The sequence below is a fragment of the Barbus barbus genome (genome assembly GCF_936440315.1).
Source record: "Barbus barbus genome assembly, chromosome: 5".
Taxonomy (NCBI): Eukaryota; Metazoa; Chordata; class Actinopteri; order Cypriniformes; family Cyprinidae; genus Barbus; species Barbus barbus.
This window is the reverse complement of record NC_136733.1, coordinates 1951361-1979240: the sequence shown is the minus strand read 5'-3', so window position 1 is coordinate 1979240 and position 27880 is coordinate 1951361. Positions and strand designations below refer to the sequence as shown.

Below are 27880 nucleotides of genomic sequence, written 5' to 3'. Positions count from 1 at the left end.
TTAAATATGTTAAATAACACAAATATCCTTTATGTATTTAATCCAATTTTATTAACCAATGTCTTTGCTGCTGACCTTCGATGATCCAATGCAACCATATTAATTGATCTTATATAGAAATTAGTAAAAAATTTTTATTACTGAAGAGAGTTGAGCTTTCCTCTCCTGCGTTCTATTCTTCATGGAATCCAGAATGGCAGCACAGTTGAAAAGTTTGTTTGAGCTGCTGTATGAACAGCTCTACTACAGATGTGAATTTACATTTCCTTAAGCCTGAAGCTTATTCGTTTCACTTTTGATGTGAAAAGGCTTTTACGTTTGCCAAAAATATAACAATTTTTATATTAAAAACAAACAAGCCCAGCCCAGATGAGAAAAAGTAACACAAAATAATGTAATGCATTCCATAAAAAGTGACCAAGTAACATGATTAGTTACTTTTTTAGGGAGTAGTGCAATATTGTAATGCATTACTTTTAAAAGTAACTTTTCCCAACACTGCATAACAGCTTTCTGAATCTTTCTGTCGGCATGCTGATAATCATCTTTCATCTCTGCTCTTTTCAGCTGGCATGTTGGATTGTGTGTGCATGCTGTCTGCTGTATAACATCGTCATTTTCATCCCACCTGCATGCTACTTCTGTGTGTCCACCATTAACACCATCATGGGTGAAAACTGTGATAACCCCCCGATTCTCTCCTCTAAGAAGCACTGCAGCTGCAAGCGTGATTCCGGCTCCAATCCGTGCCGTGACGTGGAGCGTATCCGCGCGGCGTTAGAGGTGGAGCGCAGCCGCAACCATCAGGCCCACCGGCACTTCTCTCTGGAGCTGCGGAGGCAACGGGAGGAGGCGCACGAAGAGCGGGAGCGAGCGCTGAGGGAGCTGACCTACCGACACGAGCAGCAGAAGACGCTGGAGCTGCTGAGGCAGCGGGAAGCTCTTGGCCGGGAGCGTGCAGCGGAGGTCCGGCGTTTGTTACGCTGGCGGAGTCAGGAGTTGAAACGTACAGAGAACTTGACACTCAGGCAAACCCAAGAAGTGCATCGTCAGCTAGCAGATGAGATCGCCGGTGGATCTGCGTTTCAAGCTCTCAAACCTGGATGTAAAGGCAACGGGGCGGCGTATCGCAAACTTGAGGAAGTCTTAAAGACGCTGCTTGCTCAGTCAGATGGACGGCAGGTCGCAGTCCTTCAGCGTCTCCAACAGGAAGTGGAATTAGAGAAGAGCTACTTCCTGTGCCACCTACTGGAAGCCCATAGCGGGGCGTCCTGCGTGGTGAAGCGATCCAGACCGAGGTCGAAGAGTTGCGTGCATCTTCTCCCGCAAGGCCAAAACCACCCAGACTCCTGTAAGGAAGGAAAACTCACTCTATTCCGGTCTCGTTCGCTATCTCAGACGTCCCGAAGCGATTCTTCTCAACCAATGAAGAAGAAAAAGAAGCAGGATTGCAAAATGTCTCCCCTCAGCTCATCTCCAACCGAGGATGGAGATCTTCTAGAGGATTTACCTGAGCCTTGTTCATCTGATGAGGGATTGGAGAAGTGCTCACCATCCAGATGTTCAGAGGACAATATGGATGATCTGGTAAGAACTTTATGGATTTTTGTTGTTTTCTTCTTCAGGGTTGCCCTGAATGTTCTTCTAAGTACTCAAGCTGGATTTCATGCATTGCTCATTGGGTTCACTTGCTTAGTTCCAGGATAAACATGGGTTTTGTTCAATTAACCAAGCTTGACATTTATCCAGCTAAATTGGATAATCCAATTATTGCAATTCCTGAAAACTAAATATGCTCAGTATTGTTTTGGTTTGGTTTTACACAGACACACACACACACTTTATTATTTTATTTGGATCCAAAAGACAAGCAACGAAAACAGAATCCAAATACCCTGGGAAGTCATCTTGCAAGATGAAAGGTATACATGGCCCACATACATTCACAAGCCCTTATATTTCTAACATGTAACACTAAAGGATAGACAAAAATCTTTGTTTCCATATTTGCATGCATACAGTATATATACACACACACACTCTCTCTCTCTCTCTCTCTCTCGCTCTCTCTTTCTACCATTTAAAAGTTTGAGGTTTTTTTTTTTTTATTCTTTGAATAGAAAGTAAAAAAAAACGGATTTTTAAAAAAAAAAAAAATCTTTATATTATAATTAAAAATGTCTTTACAGTCACTTTTGATCAATTTAATGCATCTTTTCTGAATTAAAAAAGAAACATTAATTTTTTTTGTTTTTATATTACTGACTCCAAATTTTTGAATGCTAGTGTATTTTGTATTTTTGAACCACAAATTGTTTGTGTGAAAGTGAGTTATGAGAGCTTGTATGGTTGTGTCCTTCCACAGATTTTTATCAGCTCGCACGTCCTGCAAACAAAATAAGCCTTAATTAGATTCCGCATATAAAGGCACCTCTTAAAAAGAATCCCTTGGCACATTTCGGCAGAGCTGCTGAGTCTTTAACCTTCTTTAGATGTGATCGATTTTGACAGTGAACGCAATCAGTCAGGAAGTGTTCCCTAAACAGTCAAGTCAACTTTACTGCATTTCAGCCCACATGCTACTTTTTAGTTACTAGATTCTTTAATGTTCCCTTGGTCTTTAAAGAAATAGTTCACCTAAAAATGAAAATTAGCTGAAAATGTACTCACCCTCAGGCCATCCAAGATGTAGATGAGTTTTCTTCATCAGATTTGGAGAAATGTAGCATTGCATCAGTGTCTCAGCAATAGATGCTCTGCAGTGAATGGGTGCCGTCAGAATGAGAGTCCAAACAGCTGATAAAAACATCACAATAATCCACACCACTCCAGTCCATCAGTTAACATCTGGAGAAGACAAAAGCTGTGTGTTTGTAAAAAAACAAATCCATCTTTAGGATATTTTTAACGTCATAATATTGCTTTCTCCATTGATTTTAATAGAGGAAGAAAAATACATTTTTGTGACACAGATATTGTTTTCATCAGTAGTTTCTTTGCTAAGAAATACATCACTATTGATTTTGCTCATGCACATTGTTTTAAAGTTCACAGTGAATTTTAGAGTCTTCAGAATATGCAAAAAAATTAATAAATCTAGTTTTATTGTCTAATGCAAACCATGAGGAGAGAGTGAATGAATGTGGTCTGCTGGTGCTATGAATAATTCAGAAGTACAGAGAATAACTGTGTGAAACTGCAGACTAAACTGTGTTGTTCAGTCCTCAGAATTGATGTTTTTTTTGTGCCCTGTGCTTGGAGAGAAATGGATTGTGGCTAAAAGTTGAACCTTTGTACATTGGCATTGTGTTTATGCACTGAACATTTTTGCAAGGGCTCTTATGATGTTTAAGCTCTGGATTATGGGATCTTGGTTCAATGAAAGCACCAATTCTTTCTGCATCTATTTCTCAGTTGGCTTGATTACCTCACTTACAATGATTTAGCTCAATTTATTTGTTTTCATCTTATATAATGATGATTATGTGCACATTTCAGGTCTAGAGATTTGATATCTGATTGCAAATGCACAGTCATACGAATCAGAAAGATATCTGTTAGCTTGTCAGTCCTTGTTTAATGAGACAATAGCTCTAATAAACAAAAGTATAATTATTGTGTAAATATTTGAGGGCAAAGAGTTGCCATTTCTGTATTTTAGTATCATTGATATTAATATTTTAAATTAATTTTAGTTTCTATTTCCAATTAAAGTTTTAGTAATTTTAGTAGCTTTTGTCATTTTTTGTCAAATCAACTCAGAATTGTGGGGTATAAACTCAAAATGGTCCGATTAAAAACTAAGATTTGCGAGAGATAAACCTGTAGGTCCATACCTATTATACTAATGCATCAGTTTATGAATTATTGTCTGTAAGAGTTTGGCCTGTAGAGCTTTCAGTGTTAAATAAATCTCTGATGTCCTCTGAAGGATGCTGGTTCCTGAGCTTTGTAGGAAGTGCGAATCCATGTTAACCATGTTGTCCACTGACCTTTCTGACCTGGAAGCAAACTGCAGTGGCTCCAGTGAGGTGAAACAGTAATGACTCAGAAATCTGCATGAAAACTGAGTTTAGAAATGCTTTGTGTTATCGCTCTGAGGTCTTGCTTGATAGCTTTATGACAAGGCTTGGCACAGATCAGACCACTAATTTCTGCTTTTAATATGTAGGCGGCTTCATTTGAGTCCTTCAGTGTTTCTTGCAGTTCCAGTTCTTGCAGTAAACATAATCAGCTACTAATGAATTCTTTAGGATAATGTGTATAATCGTGTCTATGTTTGTGGGAGTGAGCGATCGACTGAACGACTGTTTAAATGAGTTGGAAGTTTATAGTCATTTAATTTGAAACCGTTAATGGCACGTCTGTCAGAGAAACTGAAGGACGCAGCCACACAAGTGAATCACATTACAGGAGACAGCTGATATTTAATTAGATCGTTTTTGGTCACTAATGTCTCTAATTGTATACTGCCTACTGTTTAGAGAAATAGCATGTGAAGTAGCATGCAATAAGCAATGATAAACATTTGAAACAGTAGTATGCTTCTTCTTCGTCACTTGACCTCACAATGTTGTTTGTTTAATTCAGCATTTAATTTAGATTTTTATGCAATTTTGTGGGAAAACAACAATCAAATTATTGTCATAAGATCTAATATCACATCTGGTTCATGAAAATGAAAGGTCAGATTCAGTGCATTGACTGCACTTTTAGCGAATGTAGTAGCTCATTTGAATATTTCATATTTTCATAAAGTATACATGCATATATTTAATTGTGCATGCTTTAATATTTTCAATATGCAATTGTGCATAGGTATGCATACTGTATTTCGCTTCTATTAAAAGTAGTGGTGTGATATTACATATAAACTGTGTTTTGGTGCTACGAATCTCAGTGACCAGATCAAAACAAATAACAATTCTTGTGTGCATTATGTTCTTGCATTTAGCATCTTGTACACGTATTTGTTTTGAAACAGCAGCGTGATTTAATATCGTTTGACATAAACAGACAGCATTATGTTATATTCTGATCTGTTTAAGAAAGACTTTAAATAGCTTTGAATAAACTATGGTATTATAGGTATGCAGTGCAGCTGGTGGGATAGAAGAAGCCACTGGCATGTGGTGGGTGTGTGTTTATTTTAAGAAATATACACTACTGTTCAAATGTTTGGTAAGATTTTTTTTAAGTATTTTGGAAATAAGTCTTTTCTGCTCACTAAGGCTGTATTACTTTGATTAAAATACAGTGAAAACAGGAAAATTGTGAAAATTTATATTCCTGTGATCTGCAGCTGTATTTTCAGCATCATTACTCCAGTCTTCAGTGTCACATGATCTTCAGAAATCATTCTAATATACTGATTTGCTGCTCAAGAAACATTTCTGAATATGATCGATATTGAAAACAGTTGTGCTGCTTCATATTTTTGTGAAAACTATGATTCATTGTATTTTTCAAGATTCTTTGATGAATGGAAAGTTCAAAAGAACAGCATTTATTTGAATTAGAAATCTTTTGTAACATTATAAATGTTTTACTGTCAGTTTTGATACATGTCATGCATCCTTGCAGAATAAAAGTATTAATTTCTGTAGTTTGTATTAGATTCAGATATGTTTTTCCTTTTCCTTTGTCCTTCACAGATCTCTTTGACGCAACAATACATTTGATTAAATATTCATGAATCTATATACTGTTAAGTTATATATGTTTGGAACAGTTTCACCAGCACAAGTCTACTTTTTGTTTTCAATATTTTTGGTCAGTATCACCCACCCTTACTTCCAACCATATACATTTTGGTTGTCACTGAAATGTAGTGCGAGAGATTGTTGTTTTGAGGTAGTGTGTTGCTTATGTTTTATTTTGAGCTAATAGAGTCGCTGGGGTCTTTTTTTGGCATAACTGGGTCACCCCCTCCCAAAACTGGTGCGAGGTTACACAGAGCAGCTCTGAATTATTGATATTAGCTTGAGATCAACCCAAACAGCAGTGTGACAGCGGCAGACGCACGTTCATGACCCGACAGAGCATTCATGTGTCTCAAGCTTTTTCATGCTGGAGAAAATAAAGCCGCTCTGTGTCTGGAAGACCTGCTTCTGAACTTCATGTCTCTTTTGTGAGTTTGTTGTCTAGTTTTTGGTTTCATGAACTGGTTTCGCGGAATCATCTTACTCTGTTTTTGCCTCATTCTTTCTCATGTTTTTCTCCCCTGTGTAACATTGGGTCTTTGAAGTCAAATTTTATGAATCAAGAAAAAATGTGTACAGATTAAAAGACTAAATATTATCGACATTAAAAAAACAAAACAAAAGCCAATAAAAATGTCAAAAACACAAAAAATTACTAAAACTTTTACTTAAATTAAAATGAAAACAGAAAATCTTAAAATAAAAACCAATCCAAAATATTACTAACTATAGTAGTATCTCAATCATACTAAAGTAACACTGGTGTAATCCAAATGTCTCGTTTTTATTTATTTTATTACATTTTTTTTCATATAATTTATTTTAATTTGTTGAATACATTTACATTTTTATTTTATTTTACTCATTTAATATTTTGTTTCAAATGCAATATTTTTCCTTTCTCTCCTCTCTTCTCACCACATCACATTCATTGGTCTCTCCAAACAATTCTGAGTTAAATTTGTTCATTATGTTGTATATATGTCCAAAACGTTGTCACATTTATTTGTATAATGCTTTTCACAATTTTGTCCATAGCAGCTTCACAGAAGATAATGGTGTCAATGTTTATAAAATCCCAATATCTTCATGCCTTATAGTCATATTTATCAGATTAGAGCTGGGCGATAATATACATTATGTGACAACACATGCAATCAAACAGTTGCTATATAGTATATTGCCTTACGTGAGCGCACTGTAATTATGTGGAAAAAGTTGGATATATTATATGTGACCCTGGAGCACAAAACCAGTCTTAAGTCGCTGGGGTATATTTATAGTAATAGCCAAAAATACACTGTATGGGTCAAAATTATCCATTTTTCTTTTATTCCAAAAATCATTAGGATATGAAGTAAAGATCATGTTCCATGAAGATATTTTGTAAATTTATTGCTGTAAATATATCAAACTTAATTTTTGACTAGTAATATGCATTGCTAAGAACTTAATTTGAACAACTTTAAAGGAGATTTTTTTGCTCCCTCAGATTCCAGATTTTAAAATAGTTGTATCTCAGCCAAATATTGTCCTATCATAACAAACCATACATCAATGGAAAGATTATTTATTCAGCTTTCAGATGATGTATACATCTCAATTTCACAAAATTGACACTTAAGACTGGTTTTGTGGTCCAGGGTCACATGTCCATATATTTGTATCTCTCTGTATGGTACATGAGTCAGCTTGTTTAGACTATTTGGCAAACATTCACTGCTGATCTCATTTTCCTCCCTGCTTAAGCCAAGACACTGATGATAAATCTCATTTATATATTGAAAAGAAAAGCAAAACCTCTGCTGTCTGTGCTTTTGCTCTTGGTTTTGCATTGAAGCTCTAAATTAGGACGAGTCCATCCTTTATGCTGTTCAGTGCCTGAACTTCCAATTAGGAAAATGGTTTCAAAAACTTAAAAGCAATTGCGATTCAGTTGGGATGTCTAATGAATTCCCTCAATAGTTTTTCATTGCATGAGATGTACCTCCCGAGCAGTACAATCCATCTGAATATAAACTCGTTGTAATTGACGAGGCAGCCATGAGCACCGCAACCACCCCATGAAATTGTGTCTCTTTGTGTGAAGACCTGACGTCTAATGAGATGTTAATGGAGCGTGTGTTTTACCTCAGACACACACGCACGGGGGGGGTTCATCGGCCTGAGTTGGGTTCTCCTCCCCGTGAGGGTTACACTCTATCTCTGTGTGTGTTTGCTCTGTGGAGAGGCAATTAGCGCAGCGTTTTTCCATATGAGAGCGAGCCAGTTGAACTCCACAGAGGTGGATAGCATTGCAGGATAATTAGATTTGAAACCACTGGGGTTTTCAGTGCGTTTAATCTGCTTCTGTATGTATTTGTCTGTCTGTCATCAAATTACATGACTTCCATAATTATAGTTTTTATTAATATTTTGAATCATTTCTTATTTTTAGATTTTCTGTTTTCATTTTTATTTTAGTTAAATATAATTTAATTAAATATAATAAGTTTTACTATTTTGTTTTGTTTTTGTCACTTTTAGTTTTTTGTTTTTTATATATATATGGCTATATGGCAATTAGATAATACCAATTTCGGGCAAACAATTACCAAGCAATGCTTAATTTTGTTCAGTCTGTGGTGTAAAAAGGTTGCATGAGCAAAATATAAAGTGTCTGAATAGTGTTTGGTCTGTACGCAGAATTTTGGGTACAATATGTCACAGTTTACTTTATTTTGCTATCCTCACCCACTGTTAAAAAAATATAAAAAATTATATCTGGTGTGTGAATAATTTGACTATGTATGTATGAATAGTATACTAGGGATGGGACGATACACCTACCTCCCAATTCGATACAATCACGATACTTGGGTGCCGATACGATATGTATTGCGTGTTTTTTTTTGTTTTTTTTTAAGAATTTCGATTCTACAAGTATTGCGATTCGATGTTGCGATATTGCTTATGATTTTTGTTTTTAACTCTAGACCATGGGGAAAAAGTTTTTTATTGCGATTCGATATTACAATTTGTGATTTGTGTTTGCTTATTAAGACTAGACAATGGAAAATAGTTGATTATTCCCTTAAAAGAGACTGTATATGAGTCATATTAACGAAAACAATGCATCACATCTTTCTAAACTTTTATTTCAGGAGCATAAACATACACAGTGTATATTTAAACTACCAAAACCCTGAACTTGCACATGAATATAGTCAAATGTTCAACAAAATGAGCAGAAAAAAATACTTTCTGAAATCAAATAAAGTGCTATGTTACTTTGCATACCATTTTAGTCATGTTTTCCCGGCAGCTGGGATTCAAAATGTGAAGGTGCAAAAATAATTGTGGAAGAGGTTTGATCCTCTGCCTCCGTCATTGTTTTGCTTTCATGTGCCGGCTTTAAACGTTTATGACATCATCTTCTACAGCGGCACTCAGATCGATCGGTGAATGACATCAAAGCACCGCATGCTTTCGAATCGCTCTCGCGGTACTTTGATGTCATGCGCTGATCGTCTGCGCGGTGCTGCTCCAAGTCGAACACACCTATACGTTTTGCCCTCTGTTGGAATTACAAAGCACTAACTAATATATAATAATATATAATATATTATTTCAGTTAATATTTATTTTATTTCAAGGAACAAATGTTTTTTTTTTATGGTTTTAATTTTAGTTTTAGTTAACTATAATAAAACTGAAATATAGCTGCGAGCAGCGATGACGGGCCCAAGCCGTCAGCATACGCCACCCCGGTGGCATCGATAAAACGGTGCCCAGCGAGCACAAGCATCACAGTAACCCTCTGGCAGTTTGGTTTTAAGGGATACGGCAATTAAAGGGTTAATCCAAACCATCAACTCAGTGAAACACACACACACAGAACAACATATAAAACTTTAAATTCTGTGAAAATATATTTTTCATTGGTAGTTGATGTTAGTTAATGCATTTACTAATGCTAACAAATGAGAAATTATTATAGTTACCAAAGGTTTTAATGATTTATAAGCTTTTTTTAATGATTTATTTTTCCATTAACTAACATGAATAATTTTTTCTAACACAAATTAATAAAGTAAAAAATATATTGTTAATATTTAATGTTATTTGTGAATTAACCAATGTTAAAAAACAACATTATTTAACTGTTGTTAATTTACATCATTAATAAATATATACCATTTAATGTTTATCAAAATCAATTCCAAAATGTGTTAATATATTATTACATTTTAAAGTTTTATTTTTTGAACATGACTATTTTTCTAATATTAAAAATATTTTGTTCATTGTTAGTTCATTGTAAGTTCATACTATCAATGAAGAATTAACATGCTGTAAAAAATATATTTTTCATTGTTAGTTCATGTTAATTAATGCATTCCCTACTGTTAACAAATGAGACTTAATTATAAAGTGTTATCAAAACCTTTAATGCTTTATAAGCATTTTTTAAGGATTTTATTGAGAAGTTTAAACAGACCCTCTCTCTCTCTCTCTCTCTCTCTCTCTCTCTCTCTCTCTCTCTCTCTCTCTCTCTCTCTCTCCCTCCACACTCACTGAACTCACACACCCAGTCACCTACCGCACACATTAGAAGCACAGAGACAGGAGAACTCTGATAAGTTTGAAAATGTTCTCCTCTGTATAGTGTATTGTAAATTCATGGAATTAATAACATATCCTCAGACTGTATTGTTCTGTGTATTTAATTTTTTATGAAGTGTTTTGAAGCTGCTCTTAAAAGATAAAAAAAAAGAAAAGTGTTATTTTTTACTGTGACTTTAATAAATTGCCATTAAATCACCGTTCAAGATATCCTAAATCCGTCCGCAATGTAGTATCTTCAGTATCTTGGAAGCATGTGAAAAAATGTTTGGTGTGAATTGTTGGTTTCTGCTTGGGAGGAGTATGAATTTGTTTACGGCCCGTTTAAAAAAAAAAAAAACACATAAAAAAAAAAAATAGCCGATTTCCTGTTGGTCGTAGCTAATGACTGTAAATTAGAAAGTTGTCCGGATTAATAAGAACAATTTATGTACCGAGTTTGGTGTCTGTAGCTATCATTATATATATATAATCATTAATAATTATATACCATTTAATGTTGATGAATATTAATTCCAAAATGTGTTTATATATTATTACATTTTAAAGTTAATCTTTTGAACATGATTATTTTTCTAACATTAAAAAGATTAATAAATGCTTTAAAAAAAAAGTTCTTTGTTAGTTCATACTATCATGGAAGAATTAACATGCTGTAAAAATATATTTTTCATTGTTAGTTCACGTTAATTATTGCATTTCCTAATGTTAAGAATTGAGACCTTATTATAAAGTGTTATCAAAATCTTTAATGATTTATAAGGATTTTTTAAAGATTTTAAAAAAACAGACCCTCTCTCTCTCTTTCTCTCTCTCACCCACTGCCTCAATCCACACAGTCACTCACACAGTCACTCACAGCCCACCCCACCCCCACCCCTCACTCAGCTGCAGGCTGACAGGACCTCTCACTCAGAAGCATTATATCAACTCTCTGATAGTTTTTAAATTTTCTCCTAAGCATAGTGTATTGTAAATTCATGAAATTAATCACATATCCTCAGACTGTATTGTTCTGTGTATGTAATTTTTTATGAAGTGTTTGGAAGCTGCTCTTAAAAGATAAAAAAAAATAAAAATTATCTTTTTTATTGTAACTTTAATAAATTGCCATTAAATCATCGTTCAAGATATCCTAAATCCGTCCGCAATTTAGCATCTTCAGTATTTTGGCATCAAGATAAAAAATGTTTCGTGTGATTTCCGTGTTTCTGCTTGGAGGAGTATTAATTTGTTTACAGCCCGTTTTTAAAAAAAACCCACATTAAAATAAATATAGCCGACTTCCTGTTGGTCGTAGCTAATGACTGTAAATTAGAAAGTTGTCCGGATTAATAAGAACAATTTATGTACCAAGTTTGGTGTCTGTAGCTAAAACTAACCCCCCATTTTTGACAAAAGGTGGCGCTATAGAGTGCCTCTTCCACGCCCGTTTATGAGCTTTTTCCAGTGTCTAACTGTCATTAATACTCATATGTGTGTTGAGTTTCATGACATTCTAAACATGTTATCTGCCTCAAAATCACCAGAAACGAATTTTCAACTTTGACACGTTGCCATGGCAACATAAGTTTAGATATCAATATTGCCTTCACAGTTTTACATCGGCCGTGTTTTGACATTATTCTGGTGAAGTTTGAAGCAAATCGAGTAAAAATAAGATGCTGAATTCAAAGCATTTTGAAAACGACACACTTCCTGCAGCCAGTTGGTGGCGCTATAACTTTCAGTCATTATAGTCACATCTATCCGATCGGCATCATACAACGAACAAATCACTGAAGTTTGATCAACATCATACAATGTATGTGGACGTTATTAGGCATTTCCTGGGTCTCATTTTTCGCCATAACTTCATCGCCTCGCCACGGGCAAACCGTTCGACATATCAAAAATATCTTCGCAATTTAGCGTCCCCAATGTCTTGAGATCATGTTCACCGAGTTTGGTGGCAATCGTATGGAAATCCTCAGAGGAGTATATCAAATTCCAGAGCATGCGCTTTTTAAACAGCCCTGAATAGCCGACTTCCTGTTGGGCGGAGCCTATGACATGCTGCGCGGAAGTTGTTCAGCTCAATGAGTTCTATATGTGTACCGAGTTTCATATGAATACGTGCAAGTATGTGTGAGCTATACATCAAGTTTTCTGACAATTTTCCAGGGGGCGCCGTAGAGCCCCTGTGCCACGCCCGGGTCCCAGCCTCAGCGGCGTCCTAATGGCCGCAGGTTCCAATGTGCGTGCCAATTTTCGAGAGTTTTCGGGCACGTTAAGGCCCCCAAAAGTGCCCGGATGATTGAAATAAAAAAAAAAAAAAAAAAAAAAAAAAAAAAAATATAGCTGCGAGCAGCGATGACGGGCCCAAGCCGCCAGTGCATACGCCACCCCGGTGGCATCGAAAAACGGTGCCCAGCGAGCACACACAATACAGTAACCCTCTGGCAGTTTGGTTTTAAGGGATACGGCAATTAAAGGGTTAATCCAAACCATCAACTCTGTGAAACACAGACACACAGAACAACATATAAAACTTTAAATTCTGTCAAAATATATTTTTCATTGGTAGTTGATGTTAGTTAATGCATTTACTAATGTTAACAAATGAGAAATTATTAGTTACCAAAGCTTTTAATGATTTATAAGCATTTTTTAATGATTTATTTTTCCATTAACAAACATGAATAATTTTTACTAACACAAATAAATAAAGTAAAAAATATATTGTTAATATTTAATGTTATTTGTGAATTAACCAATGTTAAAAAACAACATTATTTAACTGTTGTTAATTTACATCATTAATAATTATATACCATTTAATGGTGATCAATATTAAAAAAAATTAAAGTTTTATCTTTTGAGCATGACTATTTTTCTAATATTAAAAATATTTTGTTCATTGTTAGTTCATTGTAAGTTCATACTATCAATGAAGAATTAACATGCTGTAAAAAATATATTTCTCATTGTTAGTTCATGTTAATTAATGCATTCCCTACTGTTAACAATTGAGACTTCATTATAAAGTGTTATCAAAACCTGTAATGCTTTATAAGCATTTTTTAAGGATTTTATTGAGAAGTTTAAACAGACTCACTCTCTCTCTCTCTCTCTCTATCTCTCTCTCTCTCTCTCTCTCCCCCCCTCCACACTCACTGAACTCACACAGTCAGTCACCCACCCAGTCACCTACCGCACACATTAGAAGTACAGTGACAGGAGATCTCTAAGTTTTAAATTTTTCTCCTAAGCATAGTGTATTGTAAATTCATGAAATTAAGCACATATCCTTACACTGTATTGTTCTGTGTATGTAATTTTTTATGAAGTGTTTGGAAGCTGCTCTTAAAAGATAAAAAAAAAAAGTTTTCTCTTTTTTCTGTAACTTTAATAAATTGCCATTAAAACACCGTTAAAGATATCCTAAATCCGTCCGCAATTTAGCATCTTCAGTATTTTGGCATCATGAGAAAAAATGTTTGGTGTGATTTCCGTGTTTCTGTTTGGAGGAGTATGAATTTGTTTACAGCTCGTTTTTTAAAAAAAAACACATTAAAATAAATATAGCCGACTTCCTGTTGGTCGTAGCTAATGACTGTAAATTAGAAAGTTGTCCGGATTAATAAGAACAATTTATGTACCGAGTTTGGTGTCTGTAGCTATCATTTTATATATATATATATATATATATATATATATATAATCATTAATAATTATATACCATTTAATGTTGATCAATATTAATTCCAAAATGTGTTAATATATTATTAAATTTTAAAGTTTATCTTTTGAACATGACTATTTTTCTAACATTAAAAAGATTAATAAATGCTTTTAAAAAAAAATGTTCTTTGTTAGTTCATACTATCATGGAAGAATTAACATGCTGTAAAAATATATTTTTCATTGTTAGTTCATGTTAAATAATGCATTTCCTAATGTTAAGAAATGAGACCTTATTATAAAGTGTTATCAAAATCTTTAATGATTTATAAGCATTTTTTTAAGATTTTAAAAAACAGACCCTCTCTCTCTCTTTCTCTCTCTCACCCACTGGCTCAATCCACACAGTCACTCACACAGTCACTGACAGCCCACCCCACCCCCACCCCTCACTCAGCTGCAGTGACAGGGAGCTCTCAATCAGAAGCAGCTCTGATAGTTTAAAAATTTTCTCCTCTGCATAGTGTATTGTAAATTCATGAAATTAATCACATATCGTCAGACTGTATTGTTCTGTGTATGTAATTTTTTATGAAGTGTTTGAAAGCTGCTCTTAAAAAAAAAAAAAAAAAAAAAGAATTCTCTTTTTTACTGTAACTTTAATAAATTGCCATTAAATCATCGTTCAAGATATCCTAAATCCGTCCGCAATTTAGCATCTTCAGTATTTTGGCATCATGAGAAAAAATGTTTGGTGTGATTTCCGTGTTTCTGTTTGGAGGAGTATGAATTTGTTTACAGCCTGTTTTTTAAAAAAACCCACATTAAAATAAATATAGCCGACTTCCTGTTGGTCGTAGCTAATGACTGTAAATTAGAAAGTTGTCCGGATTAATAAGAACAATTTATGTACCGAGTTTGGTGTCTGTAGCTAAAACTAACCCCCCCATTTTTGACAAAAGGTGGCGCTATAGAGTGCCTCTTCCACGCCCGTTTATGAGCTTTTTCCAGTGTCTAACTATCATTAATACTCATATGTGTGTTGAGTTTCATGACATTCTAAACATGTTATCTGCCTCAAAATCACCAGAAACGAATTTTCAACTTTGACACGTTGCCATGGCAACATAATTTTAGATATCAATATTCCCTTCACAGTTTTACATCGGCCGTGTTTTGACATTATTCTGGTGAAGTTTGAAGCAAATCGAGTAAAAATAAGATGCTGAATTCAAAGCATTTTGAAAACGACACACTTCCTGCAGCCAGTTGGTGGCGCTATAACTTTCAGTCATAATAGTCACATCTATCCGATCGGCATCATACCACGAACAAATCACTGAAGTTTGATCTACATCATACAATGTATGTGGACGTTATTAGGCATTTCCTGGGTCTCATTTTTCGCCATAACTTCATCGCCTCGCCACGGGCAAACCGTTCGACATATCAAAAATATCTTCGCAATTTAGCGTCCCCAATGTCTTGAGATCATGTTCATCGAGTTTGGTGGCAATCGTATGGAAATCCTCAGAGGAGTATATCAAATTCCAGAGCATGCGCTTTTTAAACAGCCCTGAATAGCCGACTTCCTGTTGGGCGGAGCCTAAGACATGCAGCGTGAAAGTTGTTCGGCTCAATGAGTTCTATATGTGTACCGAGTTTCATATGAATACGTGCAAGTATGTGTGAGCTATACATCGTGTTTTCTGACAATTTTCCAGGGGGCGCCGTAGAGCCCCTGTGCCACGCCCGGGTCCCAGCCTCAGCGGCGTCCTAATGGCCGCAGGTTCCAATGTGCGTGCCAATTTTCGAGAGTTTTCGGGCACGTTAAGGCCCCCAAAAGTGCCCGGATGATTGAAATAAAAAATAAAAAAAAAAAAAAAAAAAATAATAATCCTTAGAAGAACAATAGGGCCCTGCGCCTTACTGGCTTGGGCCCTAAAAATAATAATCCTTAGAAGAACAATAGGGCCCTGCTGCGCCTTACTGGCTTGGGCCCTAATGATGCACCTATATTGGTGCATGTATTATTTGCAATTATTATTATTTGCTATTCCTATTATAGTTTTTATTGAACATTTAGATTCACTTTTATTTTTATAAGTTTTAATTTCAGTGTAGTTATTGTTATTTTATTATTATTACTTGTAAATATTACTATTTAGGTTTAATTTAATTTTATTTCAGTTTGTTGCCATTTTTTTTTAAATAATTTCAATTAACAATTTTTTTTTTATTGAATTTTTTTTGTTAGTTTTAGTTATAGTTAATGATAATAACCCTGGTCTGTATTTATCTGTATTTATTTATTTATTTGTCATCTATTATGGCTGTAACCTTTACTAGATAGTAACACTTTACAATAAGATCCCATTAGTTATCATTGGTTAATGTATTACCTAACATTAACTAACCATAAGCAGTACATTTGTTACTGTATTTATTAATCTTTGATGATAACATTAGTTTATTTTAAAAAGTTATAAAAACTTTTTATTGTTAGTTCGTATCCATTAACTAATATTAACAACTTTGGATGTATAAATAAATGTTGAAATTACCATTTGCTAAGATTACCAAATGCCTTAGATTTTCATTAGTATTTTATGTTAACTAATGTAACCTTATTGTAAAGTGTTACCATTTTAACTATTGGCAAGATATTAGAGGTGTCATTACTTACAACAGCAGAATATCAACTACCAATGACTGAACAGCTGATTGATCATTGTTTAACATTAACTAATACTGACATCAGTCTTTTCTGAGGCAGAACAAATTGTTTAATTTAAGATTTTGAAGACATGCATTTGATAAATAGTTCACTGTAAGACCAGCAGCATGCATTAATAGAGTAAACAGGGTCACTGTTGATTTCAGTGACAGAATCCCTAGTAATAATGCTTTGCGGTTGTGTATTTTGATATTTCCACACTCTCCTGTTTGATTCCACATTCCAGGCACTGTACGTCATCACTACCTTTGTCTCTCAATGCTAATATTGGAGAAAGCGCGTGTGGCCATCCTTTGGTCTTTTCCGTCGAGCAGCGCTGCCTCTTTGACGATCAATAGAGCGACATCATTCCAGCGTCATCTCCATGGAAACCATCCTGCTCTGCCACCGGGATTGGCTCCTTCCCAGAGCCTGCTTGAGTGTAATTGGAGGACCCCCCCTCCCACCTCTCTCTCTCTCCCCCTCTGCCTCGCTCACTCGCTCAGCCACACGCTCTCCTCCTCTTCATCTTAATGTTGTTATCTTCCCAAACACACATTTAGGCAGAGCACCAAGATCCAGCGTGACCGCTGAAGCATCACTGAAAACCAGGATCGCTCCTTCATGAACTGGCACATCCGAGCTGAGGAGATAAGGATGAGAGGACGGCGCAATGAGCCGAGTGCAAATCCAGACCGTGGAGAGAGAGGAAATTAAGAGACCTGTTAGAAAATAAGACGTCACCTTCTGCGTTGGCTTCAAACTGTTTTTTTATACAAACCGGATGTCTCTTTTTCTCAGTCGTTGAGTCTTTTGTATCAACAGCAGGAGGTCGAGTAATATATGGATGACGGCAACACGCTGGGACTAAACATCATCAGAGCTTCGTCTCTCCATCTAGGATTTCATTTTGTACTGGAAATGCATTTTTTTACAAAACATTTCTGCGTTTTATATAATGGGGGAGTTATTTTGAGAGCGATACACTTGATTTGAGGTACTTGAGCTTGGTAATGTTTCTTTAAGAATTTGCAACAGCTGTGCTGATTTTTTGCATTTTCACTTGCATTCATGAATTGTTTTGGGTCGTTGATAAGCGTCTTATTGCTGTGCATTTTACAGGCTGGACCAGAAGAGCTTTTAACTCTAGATGAAGCGTTTCTTCAAGGCTTGGAAGATTGTTGTTTTTCCTCCATGTCTTTAGTTGCGAACATACCCTTCTCGAGACATCCTTGAAAACCCATCTTTGCACTCAGAAACGGAGTAATGCATGACTTATGTACTAGGCCAGACCCCCCCGAACCACCTCAGCACAGTTCATCCACGCCAGAGATGAGTAGCGGTGAACCCGAGCCTCCGGCTGGACCCGGGCATCCCGACAGAGCGAAGCCAGAGGAGCGAGCGTCAGCGTCAGATGCATTGAGCGGGATGAACCTGGGATCCTCCACCACGACTAATGGAAACGGCAGCGTGACGGTGCCGTCAGCCGTTCTGTGCAAACGGCATCATTCTCTCTACGAAGGGCTTAACGGATGCGAGGCGGGAGGCTTCGGAAAGGTGCGTTTTGCTGGCCGAAAATATTTTCTGTGTGCAGATTTTGAGGGCCTCTTACAGTCTTTCTGTTATACAACCAGTTGGACCCATTTGATATTATCTATTCTTTTTTAGGCCATTGAGTCTTTTTTTAAGCCTTGATTAATGTAGTGTTGCATTACCTTGTTCCATATTTCACTCTTTTAATACTTGTATCCTTTATTAGCAATTAATCTTGGGTATTTAGGTTTGAGATTTCACATTGTGCATCTGTAAACCCTGAGCTGACGTTCTTGATGTTGCATATTTATGATGTTAATAAGTAATTGTGCAAGTATAATGTGCATTTATTATGCAATATATGAGTTTATGTGGAAATGTCACAATTCAGATCTTAATGTGTGTCTGTGTGAGTCCTTTTAATGGTTTGAATGCATTTTTAACCGAAAGCTGAAACTAAACCCACTGTGGGAAAGTTTCTGTACTAAGCTAATGAATATGTAATGAGGAAAGCATCTATGCAATTAATGATTGGTTGACTGTTCTGGAACTCTCTGTAGTGCGGCATTGTTTCAGACTTTTTTACCAAGGGTTAAAAGCAGTGCGAACCCACTTTTAACATGTAAAATGTGGCTTGACCCAGGGTTAAATCTTTCCATTATTCAGGGTTAACCCAGGTGTGAAAATCCCTGTAGTATTTCACCCGGTTGTTACTCTATTCATTTGCTGTTCAGTGTCAGAGTTCAAGGTCTAGTCGAATCGGAAACACATCCAGAAATCAATCGTGTGAATCCCGAACACATGCAGAATAGTAAGTGTTTACTGAGCTGTCGGTTTGATGCATGCATCTTGTCTGCAATGTGTTGGACAGCAGCTAAATTCAGATGCAGCGAGTGACCTCAACCCATATTCACCGCTGCTGCTGCTGCAGACTTAATGTGGGACAGCGCAGGATTCTCTTAATGCGGCCTCATTGAAAATCAATAGCAGCGCTGCAGATTGTTTTGTGCCTGTTACTGACCTCAGTGATCATTATGAAGGTGTGAAGGCGTGGCTTAAGTGACCTTGACCTGCACACGTGTGCTCTTTTCTCATGTGGGGCAGCAACTAGTTAATCTAGTAGTGTTTAACTGGACTCCAGTAATGAGCCACAAGTAGCAGCATAGCATGACAAAACATGACATTACTGACTTTTTTGTCACATCGTAATTTGCACCGTATTCAGCGAGCTGAATAATTAAATGATTAATCTTATTGCATATATGTTCATTAGAATGATTCATGCACCAATTCAGTTAAAAATGATTCACACTGGGTTTTTATTAGTAAAATATTTAAATGTTTAAATGTCCAAATCTGATGAAGAAACAATGTCATCTATATCTCAGATGGCCTGAGGGTGAGGATTTTTTAACAAATGTTAATTTTTGGGTAAACTATTCCGTCAAAACGAGTCACTGGTTAAGGGAAAAATCAGTGCACAACCAGACACTTTCTAGCGAATAGAGCTTGGTTGTGCTGTGTTTTTGGTCAAGTTCTCAAAAGTCTGGAAGATTAGTGTTTTCCTGTGCATTGAAAAATTTGTAAATGTTTCCAATTAGAAGAAATAGTTCACCAATTTTTTTCTCATTTACTCACCTCATGTCTTTTCAAATACAAACCATACAGTAAATAAAAATCATAATTCATTACTTTTATCATCCTTTTTTGTGCCATTTGAAGCTTGACAGATGTGACCGATTTGCAATGTCATTCTTCAAAAATCTTCTATTTGTGTTCTGACAACATGACAGTGAGTAAATGAATTTTGGTTGAACTATTCCTTTAAAGGGCTACGAATTCTAAAGGCTGGAGCTGCAGGGCCAGAAATAGAAATGAGGGTTGAGAGGAAGAGGTGCTCCCATGGGAAGCTGGGATGGATAGATGAATAGAAAGATGGATTTTGGCTCATGCATGATTGAATTGGTGGCAGGGATGTGGTGTGGTGCCCTTATGTCGTCCTGACTGATTTGTGACATGCTCTCCAGCCCTGCGGGGGGCAGACACAGTTGAGACACTGTCTGGTATTTAAAAGGCCTTTCAGAGGACGTCCAAATTATCATCCTGTCTCAGTCCAGTGTGGATCTACACCAGCTATTTGATGCTGCGTTCTTTGTTATTCTCATGTGTACCTACTAATTTGGTGGCGTTCTCTCTTTAGGGGTTTCCTTCAAATGTTAGTTCACTTCTTATTGAACACCACTAGTTTCTTGATGGTTATTGTTTGCTCCTCCGATACAGACCACAGTGAGGTGAATTTGTGTGTTTTTGTTCATTTGCAGTGAGTTGAATAAATATTCTGTTTAGCAGTTTGTGATTAGCATGTACATTTTGCTTTGTTGCAGTGTCATTTCAAGCTCCAAAAAAGACCAACAGCCCGATTAAAGCAACATAATGTTAGGTTTGTCTGTGAGCCACTGAAGTTTATGTGCACGTTCTTCTTCTTTGGTATTGTGATGTTTCTAAATGTATGCAAATAAATAAGTTCAGATATATATTCATTTCTCCTGGATAATTAGCATGTTCATGATTTAAGTGTTCATGTTGAATTTTTCTGCACATTCATCAGAACCAATGTGTCTGTTGTCCTTCTGTTGTGTTTTTGAATACATGTAAATACATATGTATTTAATTCATGTTTTAAAGGCACCAGATTTCAACCAAAGAATGTTTTCAGCTAAAGCGATTTTCAGCAAAAGCATGCATTTGACTCTGTTCTTTGCACAACACTGTTGCATGACATTAGAAGACCATGAATATAGTGAACCGTTGCATGAGCAACTTTTATGGTGGTTTTGCATCATTGTTGGAGCTTGACCACCTGGCTACTATCTGCTTTGTCATGCATTCTCATATAGGCACAGCAATGTTAAATGTATAAACATATTGAAGAAAACATTGTGTTTTAGAACAGGCTGCATAATCTGCACTGACATTCCGAGCAGATTCACTTGAACAAAAAATCTATCCTAATTATGATTCAATCAAAGGTTGATTCATTGTGGGCATTGACTCGTGGACTATTCTATTCATTTCAGTATTTAATCTCCGTAGGAATGAAGATTCACTTCCATTTCATGCTCAAATCACTTTTTGTTGAACTGGTGGCTCAATACTGAAATTGTAGGACTGAAATTGAAATACGCACTGGTTTGAATCCTTTCTGAATTCACATAGTTTTCCCCAGGAACTGCAAGAACTGATAGAAATGCATATAGTTTGAATGCAATGCAAGTCGCTTTGCTAAATGCATGAATGCAAACCTGATTCTGTTGCTGTAAAGCGTTAATGGGAAATCACAGAAAAACAACATCATTGATGCAGGCCATGTTAGCAGATATAATTGTGGCTCTTGAATGTTTCTGACAGTATGAATAAGTTCATCTATTGTAGTGAAATGGAGTTTGCTGGTTATATACAAGCATGTTTTAAGAGGGTTGATATGATGTTATGAGGCTGTAAGAATATCTAACATTACGCCCCAGGACACGCATGAACAAAACACATATGTTTTCTCTCTCTCATCGTGTTTTGGTTTGTCTTCAGACTATTAATCTTCCTCCTGCACAGACGGGTGGTCTCTGAAGATATCCCCCTCTCCATGTTTGCTGTCTTCTCCTTTAAATCTCTCACTTTATTACATGCCGAGTCTGCTGTTTCTCCTTTTGTCGCTCAATCCCTCACATCCTGTTTTATTCCTCTCACATTTCTTCACTGAATTTTGCTTAAAAGGCTGTTGTTAACTGTTATTTTTGGCTTTGTGTCCCATCTGTCATGGGCTGAATCAGTTTTTGGATGACAGACAAAGCACTCATCAACTGATTAGGGTGTATTTCATTTAGCAGATTTAAAGTGAGTGCACTTATTTCAGATACAAACCACTAGAGTAACCTGAAGTTCAGTGAGTTATTCAAGGACACAGTGCTGGTAGTTCATGACTCTCTTCATATATAAATAAGAGACCATCTGATTTTTGTGGATTCCATTTCAATTAGATTTTAGTAATCGAAAAGCATATCTACTTAATTAAAATCATGAAGCTTACATTTTTTATTTTATTAAAAGTTTAATGAAAATTAAATTAAGGCCCTATGAAATACATTAAATTTTTTCCAATTTATTTTTTTATCAAACACTGTGATTCTGTTTTTTTTTTTTCTGTGCAGATTTGTTAGGGCATTTGCTTATGTTAAACGTATGCTGTATCAGACCAGGCGTGAAACACTCACACTCTCACTCGTCGACACACACAGCACCTGTCAGATTGCCAAACACCCGCTGTCTGCACGGGGTGGCCAAGGTGACACTTTAGCACAGTAAATCTCTGACTGAGAGCAGATCTGACATCTACAGTCCCGTCTCACACTGCAGCCTCCACCACTGTGACATCCAGTGTCACACTTAAAACACATTTATCCTGCACTTTTGTGTTTTTGTTTTTTACGGTTGTTGTTTATATGATTATTCAAGGTTTCTTTCTTTCAAAGTCAGTCATACTTTAGTTCTTCATGATCCTTTTCCATGCAGGCTGTTTTTGCTGCTGTACCTTTAAAGTGTGTGTGTGTGTTTGTATATTCTTTAACAATTTAATAATTTATTATAATTTTTTACAATAATTAGGTCCTAAGATTTTTTTAATATAATTTTTTTTTTAATAATATATTTTCATTTTCTATGTCGTATAATGCTGATTTATATGCTATTACTTGCACATGCATATTCAAATAAGTTTGTCAAAGCCAATACAGAAGTCTTAAAGGTATATGTAAATATGTTAATGAGCATGTGGTTGTGATCAGGGTTATTATTGTTAACTAAAACTAAAACCATAAAATAGAATTACAGGAAGTACATAAACTGAAATTATATATAAAAAAACTGTAACTGAAGTATAAAAACTTTATAATTTTAATTTTTATATATTTTTGTATTATTTATAAAAAAAAACAAAATCTGTTAGTAGCCAAGGCAATATTTCTCAATTTTGTTTAGTATGTTAAAGTAGTAAAATAACTAAAAGTAAATAAACTAAAACAAAACTGCATGAAATCTATAAAAACATATAAAAAAAACAAAAAAAAACAAAGACTACACACACACACACACACACAAACAAACAATACATTAACTAAAATTAAAACAAAAAACAGAATATAAAAATTCAAGTTCAGAATATCAACATAAACTATAATAGTATATCACTGGTTGTGATGTTAATATGCTATTTTTGATTTTTTTTCTTTTCCACATTGCATTAATGTGATATTTCCTAAAAATAGGCTTCATTTTTTTAATATAAAATATTCTTTATTTCCTTGTTTAGTTTTAGAAGTAAAATATGACCTGCGCATGTTGTTGTCCGGTTCAAAGTTATTCTGTCACAAATCCTGTTTGCAATGATAAAAGCCTGTTATAACCTGTAATTCTGGCAAATTTTCTTTAGTGTCTATTGCTGTCGTAAAAGATCTACAATATCAGAATGGATAGATCCCTTTGACAACATGAGCAATCATGTTATCAGATTAATAGCGCTGAGCTGTAAGACACCTCTGGGAAGACTGTGTGTGTAAGGGGGTTTTGAAGGAGATTCGACCCCTTTATATATCGATCCGGATTCTCCCATTCTGTGCTTCTCTGCTGGAGCTCTCGGAGAAGATTGATTTCAGCTTTTCCAAAACTAGTAGATGCTCCTTCAGTCTGACATCACAAGAGAGAGGTTTTCTTTCAAAGAGTCCTTGAGTGATCTTGATAGCTGGACGTTTTCAGCTCCGTTTAGAGCCAGAGAACAAATAACCACTTTAAAACCAGCAGATAGTCCTTTCCTTCTCTATTATCTTAATTTTCACCCTAAATGAGCCGTTTTCTCATGGATCAGGCTGAGTTTAGTTCAGGACAATGTCATTTGACATCTGAACAGGACGATGGTTGGTAATGAGTCGTGTTTAAGGTCGTATTGAGTTTCTGCTCACATTATTATAGGCAGTTTCTTACTATTTTGGTCTGTGCTGTGGGATGTTACATGACAAGAGATCCGTTACACGGATATTTGAGGCTTGTGTCCTGGTTTTTAGCTAAAACTAAATGGCCTCAGTCTTTAAACCTCTTTTAATGTGGCATTTTTAAGTTATGTAAAAAATCTCTGACTTAACATTTAGCTGATTTCTTGTTCACAAGCGATGAATTACATTTGAAAAAAGTATAACTGTAAAAAAGTTAAATCTTTACAAAAGAAGACTGTAAAACATGCTACAGTAAAAACCTGTGAAATTTACTGTAAAATACTGCTTTTTGGAAGTAAAACTAAAAAACTGAAACCTAACACAAATTCTATACTGTAGACATTTAAAAAAAGCTTTGAAAAAAAATGAAAAAAGCCTGGTAAAAGATTTATGTAAATTTACAAAAACAAATACTGTATGTTTTTGGATTTAGAAGCTATGAATTACCATAATTTCACAGTGAAAAACTGTAAAAGGACAATCATGTATGATTATATTTTATTTAAATAGATTTATATATTCATATTTTTATCATCAGTATTTTATGGACACTAATGATGATTCACCACACGGGTTTCTATTTTTCCACATGTATTATTAGGTGCAAAGCAGATTTTGATATCAGTTCAGGTAGATTGGTATATTACCATTAGGCCTATATAACTTAATTTAGTATGCAGTTATAAGTTTTAAAATATACAGGCATCAATATGCCATCTAGTAATACCTAAGGCATTGGCACTACGAGTTTCTTGGCTGTCATTTTTAACTGTTTAACTAAAATTGTTTTGAGTTGTTTTGATGAGTTAAACTAATGGAAAATCTATTGATCATGTCTCGTTTTACAGTGTAAATGAGCTAATAATTATTTAGGCCTATGTCAAATTGTCCAGTGTATTCTGGTTTTGGAGCTGGTAATCCTACCCTTAAGTCAACATGTAGCACTGTTCTCATGCTATTTTACGTTCAAACTGATGTATTTTGTTTTTGATGGTGAAAGTGGGTGTTTCATATCCGAATGTAGGCTGGTTTGTTACATTTGTGTCTGTGTGGTGTGGTTTTTTTTTTTTTTTCAAGCTCTTCTGCTGCAGTGAGGAACGGCATTGACCCAGTTCTCTAGCATGACAGTAGAGAGAAAAGTGGAGCGATGCTTCACAGCTCCCTGCTTTCATCCAGGTGTGTGTGTGTGTTATCTTCAGTCTCTGGTTCTGCTGTGCTGCCAATCAGAGCTGTGTGCTGCTGTGAGTGTGTTCAGTCTGGCAGCGAGTCGTGTCAATCAAAGCTCAGTGGCTTCCACAGCCACTCACACACACACACACACACACAAACCTGAAGAACCGCGGTTACCCCTGTTTCTGATCCCCCTCAAAGGGGCCTTTGGGACTTTGGGAGCGGAACTGTCAAAGCAGATGTGAGCGTGACCCGAGCGATCACACCGGGTGCTCTGATGTGCTTTGAAAGGACGCTTGTCAGCTGATTCTGACTGCAGACCAGTCCACATTTTCATCGGATTGAAGTGGAGTCCAAATATCTCCTCCCAGAACGCTTTAAAAACACATCCAGAGCAAAACAAAGAGAATTCTGATTAACTAGACACGCCAAGAACCAGGGTTGATATAGTTAACTAAAACTGTAAAAAATACCTTGAATCAAAATAAACTTTAACTGAAAATAAAATAAAAATAATAAATTAAAAACTATATTGGCATTAAAAAAGTAATAAAAATTAACAAAATTGCTAAAACTTGAACTCAAATTAAAATGAAATTAAAAAGAAAATAAAACAATTTAAAATATTCAGAAATAATTAGTGATACTAAAAATATCAACATTGTGTAACAAAATACACCAAAATTATATTTAGAATAAGGGCAATGACTACTTTGGGAACTATTATGACTGTGACAATAATTCTTTATAAAAATTAAGCAAGTTTTCCTTCAAAACTACAGTATCATTATTATAATCTCATTTTCAAAACTCTGTAGGGAAAAAACATGTAGTTTATAAATTATAAAATACATCCTGATAATGTCTCATCACTGGATGATTTTTTTTGTAGTATTTATACTGAATTTATTTAAATTTATTTTGTTTAAAATTTTATTTAATGGCTTATTTTATTTAAAAATAATAATAAATGTCTCATTACTGGATGTTTTTTTTATTAATTTATCTATTAATCATCTATTAATTTAATTGATTTATTTCTTTGCATTATAGTCATTATAATTTAGGAGGAAAATTCATGAATATAATTTCACAATACAAAATAATAATTATAGCCTTAATTTTCTTTATGCAAAATACTGTGGTCGCTCTGAGGCTCGCTTACATTTTTGGTGCAGTTCCAGTCATGATCCAGTTATGACATTATGATGCATAAGTGTTGCTATGCGTATTGTATCATAACACAGGATAGTTGATGATACCCTAGTGCACCCACTCATTAGACACTATGAGCTCATCTCATTATTGTAAAATTCACACAGCCTAATACTTTTCAGAAAAGATCAAAAGACTGGCAGCATTATTTATTTATGTGCCGCATCAGAATTCAGCTGTATGAATATTAACGACGCCTCGCTGTGCTGTCTCTCTTTCTCTCTTTTCTATCATCCAGGCAGCTGAAATGTCTGACATGATATTTGTCTGGTTGGAAACATCACATTTGATGGGTGGAAATGCTTTGAACAGCACGAGGGAATGAAACGGCACTGAGCTTATTGTGTGTGTGTGTGTGTGCGTGTGTGTGTGTGGCCAAATGCGCTTGTCACTTATCTTTTGAGTGTTTAATCTCATTCTTTACACACAGAGTTCAGGTATTTACTGGAATGACAACAATATTGTGAAAACTTCAGGTGATGATGATTGGTTTCTCGTCAAATTTGTGTCGTGTGTGCCGTAACCAAACTATGAAAGCTTGTTTCCTCCATTTTTTCTTGTGGTTCTTGTGAGATCATTCGGAATTGCAAGATATAAAGTCAGAATTGCAATTGTGAGGGAAAAGTTTTAAAAATTGTGAGAGAAAAGTTAGTTACCTTTTTTTATTTTTCATTCTGTGGCAGAAAAAAAGGAGTTGTGAGATTTCAACTCATAATTCTGAGAAAAAAAGTCTGAATTGTCAGTTGAAAAAGTTAGTTACCAATTTTATTTTTTTATTCTATGGTGAAAAAAAACAAAAAACATAATTACAAAATGTAAACAGTTATATAGATATAAGATCAGAATTGCAAAATATAGGCCTAAAGTCAGAATTGCAAAATATAGGCCTAAAGTCAGAATTGCAAAATATAAAGTCAGAATTGTGAGATAAAAAGTTATAGTTACCACTTTTTATTTTTTAATTCCGTGGTGAAAAACGAACGAACAAACAAACAATCATAAAAAACAGAATTACAATATATAAAGAGTTTTACTCATAATTCTGAGAAAAAAAGTCAGAATTGCAAGATATAAAATCAGAATTGTACGAAAAAAAGGTGCGATTACCTTTATTTTATCCCATGGCGGAACCAAGATTTTATTCCAAGCGGATCCAAATAGCTAGTTCTTTGTCACATTCTTTCTAACGCTTTTGAGGAGTCTCATGGAGAAGGTCACATTCATCCTTCAGACCATCT

General features: G+C 35.3%; 1 protein-coding gene across 1 annotated transcript in view; it reads left to right on the top strand.

The window, feature by feature from the left end:
• Positions 1-666: 666 nt before the first annotated feature.
• Positions 667-27880, top strand: part of tspoap1 (TSPO associated protein 1) — a gene marked incomplete at both ends in the record, with an annotated part of 111680 nt that continues 84466 nt past the window's right edge. The window contains one exon of the mRNA XM_079417078.1: positions 667-1587. Within this exon, the coding sequence (XP_079273204.1) occupies positions 667-1587 (921 nt within the window). The remainder of the gene's footprint in view (positions 1588-27880) is intronic.